Here is a 13366-nt window from a genome sequence, read left to right on the forward strand (position 1 = left end):
GTGAGAGGTCAGAGCGTATGAATTTTTCGTCTTAATGAGACGAGTGCAACGGTGTTGGTCCCATGTCTGTGGGACATTCGTGGAAGCAGTTATAGCGCTCCAAATTTTTTGCGAGTTTTTTGGCTCCCTAGGTGGCGCTATTGAGTTTTTGCGAAATTTTTTTTTTAAATATAAAATTTTTCGCCAGACCGGAGGTGTGTGCAAAAATTCAGCGAATTTCATGCATGTTCAGGGGGTCAAATTAAGCGTCAAAGTGGCGACGGAAGAAAGAAAGAATAATCGGAAGAAAAAAACGAAGCAATTTTAGATATAATTTTGCCACCATTGGTTTCAATGGGAGACCTCACCCCCCGTCCCCCCCCGGACCCCTCTGTGATGTTTTTAGAGGCCTGTGATCCTCCTAAGTGTGTGTTTTTACTGCTTTTAGCGCTGACTTCGTGTCTCTCTGACTTCGAAACATAATAGGGTCTTCGCCCAGAAGTACCTTCTGGCTCAGGCCCTAATTAATAGCTGTAGCTCTGTCAGACACGGTACTGGGAGCCCCAGAGCAGATGGCTTTGCCAGTCTGGACTCTGTCCTCAGTTGATGTACTGCACCACTGCTGCTCCCTTGGGTGGGGGGCGAAATCTTTTGATCCATTTATCCACATTTGACCAAGTTATGCAACATTTGGGCTGCTAAACGGCGTTTTTTTCCCCTCACCCTGGAGGAAATGGACATGAGCCTACTGAGTATGCATGTTCAGAGGACCCGCCTGTGGCTCTACTCCACCTCTGATTGGCTAATACTCTGTGCCTTTATATACGTGGAACGTCATGGATAATTTTGAGAAGACAAAACAGATTTTTAGTTTTTTTTGTGTACCTTAATGAAGTTAAGACATCAAGCTGTGAGTACTGGATAAGTAAATATAGTCTCAGTTAAAATATTACTTAAAATCTAAAGATTCAGGGTAAGATTTTATTCAGTTTTTTTCTTTTTGGTCATTATTTTGTCATTTTGTGGTCACAGCTAAAAAAAACAAAACCTTACCTTTTCATTTCCTTTCTTTTTGCGTTGTTTTTTTTCCCCTGCTTGCTTTGCAAATAATACACCTGCAGGAATAACTCTATAGGCGGCACGGTGGTACAGTAGTCAGCACTGGCGCCTCACAGCAAGAAGGATAGAGCCCCAGCCCTGGCACAGGATCTTTCTGTGTGGAGTCTCCATGTTCTCCCTGTTCCTGCGTGGGTTCTCTCTGGTACTCCAGCTTCCTCCCACAGTCCAAAGACACCAAGAGGGGACGAGGCTGATTGATACTCTAAACTGACCGTAGGTGTGACTGTGAGTGTGAATGGTTGTCTGTCAATATGTGTTGGCCCTGTGATGGACTGGCGACCCGTCCAAGTTGAACCCCGCCTCTCGCCCAAAGGCAGCTGGGATAGGCTTCAGCCCCCCCACAACCCTTCACAGGATAAGCAGAAGAAAATGGATGGATGGATGGAATAACTCTCTGGAGATGCCGAGTTTGGACCTTTACTGACCAACAGATTTAATTACCTCTGCCAGTTTAAGCCACAAAGCCCTGGGTCTACACACTGCATATCGAGCAGTAGTTAATGCAAAAAAAAAAGCAATTTTGTGCCAAAATGAGTGCCAAAATCACATTATGCCACCTAATCAGAATAAACATGGCCTCAGCTGCATGTCTAGTCTCATATCACACAGCAAACAGGAACCTCCCAAACAGGAGCAGGCGAACACATATCTCAATCTACTGTATCACAATACATATCTCAATCTACTGTATCACAATACATATCTCAATCTACACACACACACACACACACACACACACACACACACACACACATTTTATGTTTATATATATATATATATATATATATATATATATATATAAACCTAAAATCAATCAATCAATGTGTGACTTGCTGGTCTTCTCTTTTTAAAACCTGAGTTTTTGATCCACTGAAACAAAACTTTAGCCCCAATATGTTTCCACTGCAAGCTGTAAAGGGTGAGACCTAGAAAAAACAAAGGTTCCCATAGACTTATAATAAAATGATCTTGAAAACTTAGCCAATTATTACAGCAGTTTCTTTTTGCAATTTTACTTTGGGGGGGGGGGGGGTTGAAAAAAAAGGACCATCGGTTCGTTTTTTTTCCTGTTTTGTTAATGAGTCCCAGTACAAGAAGTATGGCGCTGCATTATCTTAGGCATCTACCCACTCTCTCTAAATGAGTTAAAGCCAAAGTGGAGCAGTGTGTAGGAGGGAGGGAGTGTGAAATTGACTTTGTTATTAGACCAACTGCAGGTACATAAAAACAGGAATTAGGGAACATTCCTCTGAGGGTTGGTTGGACCGAGAGCAGGCTCATGCGTTCCATGTGAATCTTTTGACATGTATTCAGGAAAAGAAAAAAACAACAACAACAGCCTTAACCTTTTTGTTTTATGTCAAACGCCCCTCGGTATGTCTGTGCTCAAGGAATAATCACGCATATGTGAATTGCAGATAAAGCCACTTGCAAAATATGGGGGAACACCAGAAAACTCTGAAAGTATGTTTTGTGAAGAGCAATACTTATTAACATTTCATAGATACAAAATTTACATTGAACGTTTCTATTTAAAAAAAGTTGAAATAAGGATGATTAATCAGTGCTGGAGAAGACAATTTAATCCTCACGCTGGCAGTAATTAATGTAACTGTTGACGCTTTTCCAACACAGCTTTACGTTTTATTCATCCCCCTGGCAGAATTGGAAGGTTTTCCCAACTGAACTAAATGCACAAGTTTTTCTTGACTTCTTGCAGTAAATTCTGAAAACCCAGAGTAAATACACTGCACAGACTAGAAATATGAGTCCATAAATTTTACAGCAGGGTTGCCTAAACTTTTTCCCTTGGAGGGCCAAAACTCAAACTTAATGGTGGGCCTGGGGCCAAACGCAAACACACGTTGTTTTTGTTAAAATGTTAAATTGTACAAAGATCAGGATTTTAGTATAAACTTATCCTAATTAAATATTAAACAACTTCACCCCTGCAAAACTCAGTAATAATAAGACATTTTCTAAGGTGCTTCCGTGACGTGACAGGTACGTTTTTCTCAAGTGAGTGGTAACTCCGGTTGAAAGAATCATAACCAAGGGAACAAAAACTCGCTGTTTCATAAGAAATTGTGGCTTCATTTCAGCTATCCACTGCCTGACCAACTGAGAAATTAGACTTATAAGTAATTTATAATTAGGAATTGTTAAAAGAACATTTTTTAAAATCCCAAATTACATTTATTATGTGATTTGTAAATGATATTAGATAAACATTATTAATTCTTTCTTTTACATCTTACCCCATGATAGGGAGCTTTGCTCTACGGTGTACAGAAACATTTGGACTAGCAGTCATGCGTATGCAGTGCAGTGTGTTTTTATAAAGGATGTGTGAATGCATAACGCCAGGTAGAGGAGGGAAGAGGAAGGAAAAAACAAATTGCAGAGAAACAGCGAGCAACAAATTGAAAGAAATTGGGAATTTGGGACTGAAATTGTGTACAAATCTGCAAGATTAAGTTAAGCTCCAAGTGCAGCTGTTCCTGATCACCACTCATTCTATACATATATATAAAAAAAGGTGTAACCGCACAGATGCTGTCCTGATGTCATGGCTAACCAGTTTACCCATCTCTCTCTTTGCAGGATAAATTCATCTGCAGTCTGCAATGTGTCTGTGACGACTTAGTCTTGAAACTAATTTGAGCTTCTCTGCTCTCTCCTTCCTGCTGGTTTCTCGTGCCGCTTTGTTAAATGGCTTGAGCGAGTGCCGGCGATGGCGGTAAGGCATTCTGACAACGGGGACAGGAACATGACTCATAGAAGAGCTGAAGGGAAGTGATTTCCCTGTAATGTTACCTGTCACGCATCTAAAAAAACACACTCCTGCTCTTGAACTAGTTCACATACAAAAAAAGAAATCAAGAAACGTTGCAACTCGTGCTTAATGAGAATTAAGGCAGAGCTCCTGATACAGTGGATGATTCTTTGAAAATATTTACAATTATAAATAAGTTCAGTTAAGGTAGTTCCACACAAAGGATCTGGAACTGAGTACACTTGACCCTAAAGTCTTGTTGACTGGGTGAACACAGGTGTACTGAACTGGAAAGTTGGCCTGGTTCATGTGTGAAAGCAACAAAACAGTTGCGCATGATGTGAAACCAACCTTTCATCATTTGGTTCCTTTCACAAGTCGGTGACAGTAAATTAAAATTCAGCTTCTGCAAAGAAACTATGTCCACTATCACATCCCTCTTTGAACAACAAGAGGCTAAAGTTAAAATTTTGGAATCCTTACGGAAGGTCTATTGTTTCTTTTTTTGTTTGTTTACAAAGCAAATTTAGTGTAACAGCATAAATATTTGAAAGCAGTAACAAGTCAGTTCTTTTCAATTAGTTATTTTAGTTGGAGTAATCAAGATCACCGGAGATGGACTTCATAATAAATGGACTGTTTTTATTAAGCACATTTCCTCCTGAGTTGAACTAGGAGTTCTGCCAGTTCCCCAGCCGGTAAGACTCACACCAAGATTTGAAATTTAACTGCTTTCTTGGGGAGGGATTGAGTATTCAAACTTATTTCAAATACAAAAACTTGGAGAACACTTCTGAAAAGTTAATGTCAGCCGTAGAAGAAGAGTCTGACAACCGTAAAAACAACGGTTCTGAGCTTTAAGCGTCATGTCGCTGATCACACAGGAGCGTGATTAGCAGCATCATCAGCCCGCTTGGTTGAATCTCATCATTCCTCTCCACAAAACAACAACTTTTTGATTGATTGCTTGTTCTACTTTAGGAAATTGTGAATTAAAATAATTCCCACCCCTGAACAACAACAAAAAAAAAAGATCTGTACTGATCATGGAGATTGTCATCAAGAATTAGCTCAGGTTATTTTAGCCTTATCTCTACCTTATCTTAGGCTGCTGCTGAGCAGGTTATGTCGGTAGCACGTCACAACGGTGATATATTCAGTCACCCTTCACCCTCTTACTGCTCCAGAACCTTTGCTCTTCTGAATAAAATTACCTTATATAATAGTGTGGTCTTTCTAAGTGAAATATATAAGAAATTAGTTAAAAGTTGTACTGTCTCCTCACAGCAAGAAGGTTCCTGGTTCGAGCCCCAGCTCCAGCACAGGATCTTTCTGTGTGGAGTCTCCATGTTCTCCCTGTTCCTGTGTGGGTTCTCTCTGGTACTCCAGCTTCCTCCCACAGTCCAAAGACATCAAGAGGGGACGAGGCTGATTGATACTCTAAATTGACTGTAGGTGTGACTGTGAGTGTGAATGGTTGTCTGTCTCTATGTGTTGGCCCTGCCATGGACTGGTGACCTGTCCAAGTTGAACCTTGCCTTTTGCCTGAAGGCTGCTGCCGCCCCCCCCCCCCCCCCGTGACCCTTAACAGGATAAGCAGCAGAAAATGGATGGATGGATGGAGTCAAAAGTTAGCGCATATTAAACATGTTTGAATGCATATCATAGGTACAGTGGAAATCTGGAGAATTCTTGAGAAATACCACCTGTTTTAGAATTGTCCGATTTTTGAAAAACTGTACGATTAAAAACTGAGTTCATATGCAACCGTGAATGTTCATTTTAAAGAGAGCCTAAGAACTAAAGCCATCACAATAAATATAAATGCATATGGAGCCAGAATGTGTGTTTGTTTTTTTTTCGCCCTCCGACACTACTTTAAGTAAATTCAGCAACTTCTGAGCAGACCGCAGTTGTGTGTTATATTAAATCTTTTGTAGAGGTCTCAATAGTCGACAAAAAAAGTATCACATCTGCAAGTGTTGATATTTCTTTGGTTTCTATTCGTATATAGAAGAAACAGGGGAATTGAATACAGCGTAAACCACTTCTGCTTTCTTCTCAGTTCTGCTCTGTGTTCTCCTGACATTACTACACAGAGAGATTTGATTGGCTCTTTGATGTGGAGGAAGTGCATTAGAGAGGGATGTGACCAAAGGTAAGGAAATAAAAGCAGGCTCCTGGTAACTTTTATAAGACTGGAGCACAAAGCAGAACATATGGAGACTAAAGGCAGAACACCACTGCAGGCGGATTTGGATGTGTTTGATATTTCAGAGGAGCTGGGTTTTCTCCTGGAAGAACCTCTGGTAAGCTTCCTAGTCATCTCTTCTCATCTTTCCTTTCCTCCCGCTTCAGTCAAAAAAGATCTTCAATGAGATCTTGCAATTTTATTGGGTGATGATGATAAATAACATATTCAAGATGGAAATGAAGGCTTTTCCTCGGTGGCTGCTGTTTGCGTCACAGGAGTTGAACCGATAACTTCTGCTTACACGGGCTTACGGGCCTGTTGGCCTGCACGCTCTTTGTGAGAGGTGTCAAACAAACACTGTCGAGATAATCTACAAATTTACGTGAAACGCTCGATTGTTAAATTATTAAAATAAAGTAAAACCTGAAGGAAAGCAACCTCGTTAACAAACATTCATCTCAGTTTATCTTCCCATCCAAGCATCCTCTCATCCTTTCTTTTCTGCTACGTTTAACTCGTCCCCCCCCCCCCCCCCCCAGATTGATAGCACCAGTCATTCCTTAATATGCAGGTCAGGCACCGTGGCAAATGTGAACTGATTACGCTCTACATAAACACCCACCCCCCCTCCAAAAAAAGAAAAAACAACCAATTTGAAATCAGTGAGCTATCTGTTTTTATCTTGTTATTGTTTAGATGAACCTTCCTGACTATTATAGAGTGTGGATGGACCTGGCAAGTAATCTCACGGATCTGATCGAGTCCCGTAAACTACGAGAAATGGTTCACGAGGTGAGAGAGAGTCAAATTAATGTGAGAGCTGAGAACATGTAAATGGGGACATACTCTTTTTTTCGTTGAAAATGAGAAAAAAATCTATTTGCATATATGTATATTTATAGATATATACTGTGTATGTATATACAATATATACATATAAATCATCACACACACCGATATGTCTATCTATCTATCTATCTTCAACCTTCCACACTTCAGATGCCTGTCTTGAGTCCCTGCTACTTGAGGAACCATCGGCAGCTAAGGCTAGCTCACCTGGCGCTGGGGTTCATCACTATGGGATACGTATGGCAGGAAGGACAACACGCACCTGCTCAGGTAAAGTACTGAAGCACGATGAGTCAACAAATAAGTTATTCAGTCAAATATTGTTTTTAGAATGTGACGTAAAAGACAATATTGTCTGTAGTTTCGCCAATGGAACTGTGACGTCGTTGAGTTGAAAATTTGACCTTGTGGCTCTAGATGACAAGTTTAGAAAACAAATTTTCCTCTAAGTCCAATATTTGCGAAACGATACTTGACTTATATGTGATTATTTGTCTGTCAGTTGCTCAGCCTTAAATATCTTGAAGGCATGAAGAATGAGTTTTTCCCCCCGTGCATGACATCTTGTTTTCTGAATCCAAAATTCATAAAACGCCTCATTGTTACTGGAAGCTACTGGAGACCGAAGATAAACAACAGTAAAACTACATGACGTGCGTATTAACAAATGCTCAAATGCATCACCCCATATAATCCAAGTTCTTTTTATCCAGTCAATATTCTACGAGCGCGTTGATTTGAGCTAAAATAGTTCTGGTTCTGTACTCTTTGGCACGAGTGTCACAATGCACGTACGTCTGAACGCATTCAGTTGAAATCCCAGCTCAGTCCCCGGCCAGAACCAGCTGTCTTGCTGGTGTCAGCAAATGAAGGTGAGAAGATGAGGCGAGTGAATTCTCAATTCACAGTGAAATGACGCAGACATTTCAGGACGAAGCGTCGCTTTAAGGCAGGGGTAGGGAACCATGTGCCATGGAGAGCCGTGTGTATGCAGGTTTTCCTTCCAACCAAACACTTTCACATGTGATTCCACTGATTAACACTCTTCTGTGGCTGAAGGTGTGTTAATCAGTGGAATCACCTGTGAAAGTGTTTGGTTGGAAGGAAAACCTGCATACACACGGCTCTCCATGGCACATGGTTCCCTACCCCTGCTTTAAGGTCTAGCTACACATGCATGTAGTACATATCAACCCCTACAGCGATTTACATGAGCCTAAAAACACAGTGGTCCCTAAGCTTGAGGGCTGTTTCATCTTCATTATTCAACATGTACACTTTCTTTGTCCTCATTTAAAATCTGATCTCATGAGGCAGAAGCTGATTCAGGTCCAAGCAAAGACAAAAGATGATGTCAAGTGCACAAAAACTGGGAATGGACGTAGGGGATGTCAAGCTGTTCAACTCGTGAAATAAAAAATATTCACGTATTCATGATTTTTTTTTTAAATTTTCAACAAAAGAGAAGAGTAGGTAGCATTTCATTTTTTTTTTTTAATGTGGAACCCCTTACAATTTTTTTTTTTTGCTAAAACAATCCCAAAACATTGTATTTCTGTGCAACATCTGTTTCTTCTTATGATCTAAAAATTGCATCTGTATTTAACACTTGACATAGATGTAACTTGTATGTCCAGTAATTTGCCGTGCAACTCTCCTGCATGAGTCTGTAAATATAGAAATCTTTCATTTTAATTATTAGGGACTTAGATCATCCATTTAAAAGCTGCCAAAATATCACTTCAAACGCAAAAACTGTAGGTCTGCTGGTGGCAATCCTTCTCCTGGTTGTCATCTGACTGCATATCCCTCCAGCCATGTGGCTAATCTTAATAAAAAAAAACAAAAAACTCTGGAATGACTGGAAGGCAGCAGCAGCGGAGAGGAACTGAAATTTTGTCGTTGCTGCTGTTTGACAGATCCTCCCAAAAGCCCTGGCCTGGCCCTACTGGCTGGTATCCAGCAGGCTAGGCCTCCCACCCATCCTGACTTACGCAGACTCAGTTTTAGCCAACTGGAGATTAAAAGACCCCAGCAGGTAAGTGAAGGTTCTTTTCCACCTATTAATGGAATATTTTTGTTGGTAAGCGAAAATGAGCAGCACTGTGGTTAAAGCTTGTGGGATTACGACATCGGACTTTCAGTGACTGCAGAAAAAAGTTCCGTGACAAACAGTTCAGGGTAGTTTATTGTCTTCAAAAATGAACGCCGCTTTGATGATATCTTGAAGCGCAAATGCAGTCATTCGGAGCACAATTCTGTCTTTACACTATGATTTGCCTCAATGTTGACATGACATCATCACCACCGCAACTAGCTTTGCACTTCTGCTTTTGTTCGTACGGCACTGGTTGTTTTGTTTATTAGCTTAATTTCTAAAGGGAAAGCGATCCGATACATCCTACCACTTTGAAGCACAAACCCTGTTTAACTGAATTCCAAAACTCAATCCCAGTGACTTCACTTATCTCCGGGCTCTAGGACTCATTCCAACAGTCACGACACTCCACTAACACTTTCTGCTCTTTTCTTTCATTTTTCATTTTAGGGATATGGAAATTGGGTAAGTTGGAAGGAAAGAAAAGTGAATGACTCACACATGATGATGTTAATCATTGTCTCATCCGATGTTCTGCCACAACAGGAACATGGACTTGATATTTTCCTTCCCGGGGGGTGAAAGTTCCCGGGGATTTTTTATAGTGTCTGTGATAGTTGAGATGGCTGCTAGTTCAGGCATAACGGTGAATATTGCTTTACTCTTTTTTTCATGTTAACTGTCTGAACTGTATTTATCTGCATCACACACACCGTTGTCCCTTTTTTGGAGGTGGGGGTGGTGGATTTTTAACTTTTTCTCCCCCCAAATCAGGGAGCCCTGGAGGTGATGCACGCTCTGAAAATCTCTGACCTTCCTGGCATCCAGCACAGTTTAGCAAAAGTATCTGAGTCTTTGAAAAAAATGAAGGAAACTTTCAAACTCATGCACGGTAAGTTTAAATTAGTTGAGCTTGTGTTGAACCAAAGGAAAAATGTAAGGTAATAAGAATCAAAACTTTCTGCTCCTTTTAAGATCACGTGACTCCGACTGTTTTTCATGGAACATTGAGAATTTTTCTCTCAGGGTGAGTTTGAATTTCATTTAAGTTTTTGTTTCTTTAGCAGATTACAGAACAGCATACCCCTTCTTCCAAAGGAAAAGACCTTCTTCGTTATGTAGGATTTGAATAATTTCAGGTGGCGAGACAACCCCATCCTTCCCAGAGGGCTGGTGTATGAAGCTGTGAGCAATGAGCCAATCTTGTTATCAGGTGGAAGCGCTTCCCAGAGTTCAACCATTCAGTGTTTTGATGCATTACTGTGCATCCAGCATGAGGGGGAAGCAGGTAAAAATAAATAAATAAATTCAATTCTTTCAACCTTTGACATCCCCCCCCCCCCTTCCTCCCCAGCTTCTACCATGAATGAATTCTGCTGATTGCACAGTCAGTTGATTGCTCGGACAGAAAATACTTCCAGGAAAGGTTGTTATTTTCCTTCTTTTTAGGGGAGCACTTTCAGTCTTGCCTTGTTATGTTTGGTTGATTCTGACTCTGGTTCATTTTCCTCTTCGCTACAATTTGTTTGGGCAGATCTGAGTGTAGCAATCATAGTCAGTTTAGCACCGAAAGAAACAGCCGCACAAAGACGAATCAGGCTACAAACGAGGTGTGAACAGGACTAGTCTGGAAGGTCTGTTACCGTGTTCAGATGCAGATGAACAATATTTAAGCACCTTCGAACAAGAATTGGAGATACGAATCATCGTATTATTGGGAGAGCCGTCAATTCTGACCTGTTTCAGAACAGAAAATAATAGACCGATTATATCCAGTCCAGTTTGAGGATAATAGCGGAAACGCAAGACAAGGTGGGTTCCTTTGCTGTACTCACAAGCTTCAAATGAACTGAGGGAAAAAAGGAGAGAAAAAATAAATAAAATCTCGCCAACGTGGCGTACGGAGGGCGGTCTCCCAAACACACATTAAGGCAGGAGGGTTTTCATACATCACAGTTGAAAAGAACCGATCCCGTGAACTGCTGGCGTGTCATCCTTACTACCAGGCTGCAACGAACATAAGGGTCATCAAAGAAGAAAGCAAATATCAGTTTAGTTCCATACACAAATGTCACGGAGATCAGCGTGTTTGATGAGCAGAGGGGACAGTAAGTATCAAGCTGCGGGTGGTGTTAAAAGAGGCGGGGTCTACTTGAATATTAATGAACCAACACATGACTAAGAAGATTAAGCATATTTAAAGGCATGACTTGACCTTTTTTTCTTCGCAATTTCGACATATGCTAATTTGACGAACAGAGGGGAGGGATTTACATCTGGATTCCACCGTCGTCCACATGGAGCTGCGAACTTCGCAAGGTGATGGAAACACCTGCTGACTGAGTGACGAGTTTTCTCAGTATTTGCGACAACTTGACGCGTGGAATATCAGCTTAGAACTAGATAGCTGCAGAGAAAGTAAAAGCTTGTTATTTAGTTAACTAATAAGCTTGGTAATCAGTTTGAGATCAGAGCTCACAGTCTATCCAATATCTGTGGCAAGTGTTGCACATTTTCATTGTGTTCGGAGCAAATACTGGATTTACTGCAAGTAAATGGAAACGGTAGCTTTGCAAACATATAGAGGATAATGGAGGTTTCTAAAGGAAATGATTGGAGTTCCAGGGTCTAACACAAACTTACAGACTCCAGACATCCAGAGTTGAATAGTAAGAGCGTAGGCAGGAGCATCAAGGAGAAAAACACTGAACAAAGACGAGACACACATGGGTTTTGCCTTTACTCTCCAATATGCTGAGTCCAGGCCCTCTTGGCTTGGTTGATTATTATCAATATTGTTATTATTATTATTATTACTTGTGTAAAAAGAAGCAAAATCAACAGAAAAACAACAGGTGTCCCTGAAATAGACCAACTGTGTCTTGTCTGTTCTCTCTATTGACTCAAAGGAGCCTTCCTGACACGCATGAGGGACTACATGCCTCCCACACATCGTCAGCTGATAGACACTCTCAGTGTCCGTCCAGCTCTGAGGGACTTTATACTGTCCTGCTCCAAGTCTGATCTCCGCCTGGCTTACAACTCCTGCATCACAGCGCTGGTAGATTTACGCAACTACCATCTCCACATAGTGGCAAAGTACATCATTGTGCCTGGTAATCAGGGCAAAGTCACAGGCTGCCCGCTCAGAGGAGTGGGCAGTGCACTTGACACCACCGGCACGGGCGGATCGAACCTCATGGGCTTCCTCAAGAGTGTTCGTGACACCACTCAAAAAGCTCTGATCCCAGAGAGACCATGAGCCGCAGCAAGTACGTCATTACTGATTAAGTAGATGCAAAATATCCAGAAGTTGGGTTTCTCTTTTGGTGGATTCATAATACCAGACGAAAAAATACAAATAGATACGTGTGTGTGTGTGTGTGTGTGTGTCTCACTATGCAAGTGGCACCACTGTTATTGTAATAAGGGAAATTTATCATGATTAGAATTTCAATTATTCAATTGAGCGGGTTAGTATCGTACCTCAGTGGTGTACACGGTGAATGTTCAGTACTTTTTAGTAACTGAAAAAATACAACACTGAACAGCAACTCAACACCAGCAGAAGAAGCACTAACTGTGGATGAAACATGATTTTTTTTTTTTTTTTACTCTTCAAGTGTTACTTTGACCAAAAAAGAGGAATTAGTCTATCAAGTACTTGTAGTTTGGAGTCTTCAGCATTTAGTGGAACTTGTTCACGCTTGTTCACAGCTGCAGTGAGCACACAGCCTTTGAAATCACAACCACTCTTTCCTCCCTGTTAACACTTACGATCCTATATTATGATTAAATGTTAAGAGATCATGTTCAGTGGTGTGTTGCTAAATGTTCAATTATTTCTTCGTGCGACAGCTGGGGTCAAAGGTGCTATGTTGTTATAACAATTCCATTTTCATTCCATATGTGTTTCCTTTTAGCAAATCCTGAATGTTTGAATCAAAATCCAATTTGTGCACGAAATAATTCACTATATAACTTTGTATGACTCGCTGCTGCACTGTGTCGATTTTCCTTTGCTTGTCTTTAGATAACTGCAATAATGTAAACAACAGAATAACTGAAATAAGAACAGCATATGGAGAAAAAAACTGTAGCTGACCAGTCAGTCAGCTCATTGCACTAAACAGGAAGTGGAAATGAGAAGTTTGGTTTGCTGATGACTAAGGAGCTGACAGCAGAGGAAAGAGCTAAGCTGGGGAATAAAAAGATTAGGGGAACGCTGTAGTCAAGTGATGGAGAATAGCTGTGAAATAAAAGTATCAGCTGAGGAAAACGAAAGAGACACACCAAAGTGGGGCTACGCTGAGGAGACAGAAATAGATGTGGGACCAGGTTGGGCAGCTTG

General features: G+C 41.0%; 1 protein-coding gene across 1 annotated transcript; it reads left to right on the forward strand.

Moving 5' to 3' along the window:
- Positions 1-6082: 6082 nt before the first annotated feature.
- Positions 6083-12432, forward strand: LOC147247392 (indoleamine 2,3-dioxygenase 2-like). Its single transcript, XM_086180419.1, has 9 exons — positions 6083-6183; positions 6765-6860; positions 7068-7187; positions 8837-8955; positions 9562-9661; positions 9790-9907; positions 9991-10042; positions 10155-10303; positions 11925-12432. Exons 1-9 carry the CDS (start codon positions 6094-6096, stop codon positions 12275-12277), a joined length of 1197 nt encoding a protein of 398 aa, XP_086036545.1. The 5' UTR covers positions 6083-6093; the 3' UTR covers positions 12278-12432.
- Positions 12433-13366: the final 934 nt, after the last annotated feature.

Source organism: Aulostomus chinensis, chromosome 16 (genome assembly GCF_037954235.1).
Source record: "Aulostomus chinensis isolate RoL2024-O1b breed Wild chromosome 16, RoL_Achi_v1.0, whole genome shotgun sequence".
NCBI lineage: Eukaryota > Metazoa > Chordata > Actinopteri > Syngnathiformes > Aulostomidae > Aulostomus > Aulostomus chinensis.

Excerpts from the sequence above, each read along its gene's own strand:
- LOC147247392 (XM_086180419.1), top strand. The coding sequence starts at position 6,094 with ATGGAGACTAAAGGCAGAACACCACTGCAGGCGGATTTGGATGTGTTT. Across the intron at positions 6,184-6,764 it reads TTCTCCTGGAAGAACCTCTG|ATGAACCTTCCTGACTATTA; the intron begins GTAAGCTTCCTA and ends GTTATTGTTTAG. Across the intron at positions 7,188-8,836 it reads GACAACACGCACCTGCTCAG|ATCCTCCCAAAAGCCCTGGC; the intron begins GTAAAGTACTGA and ends GCTGTTTGACAG.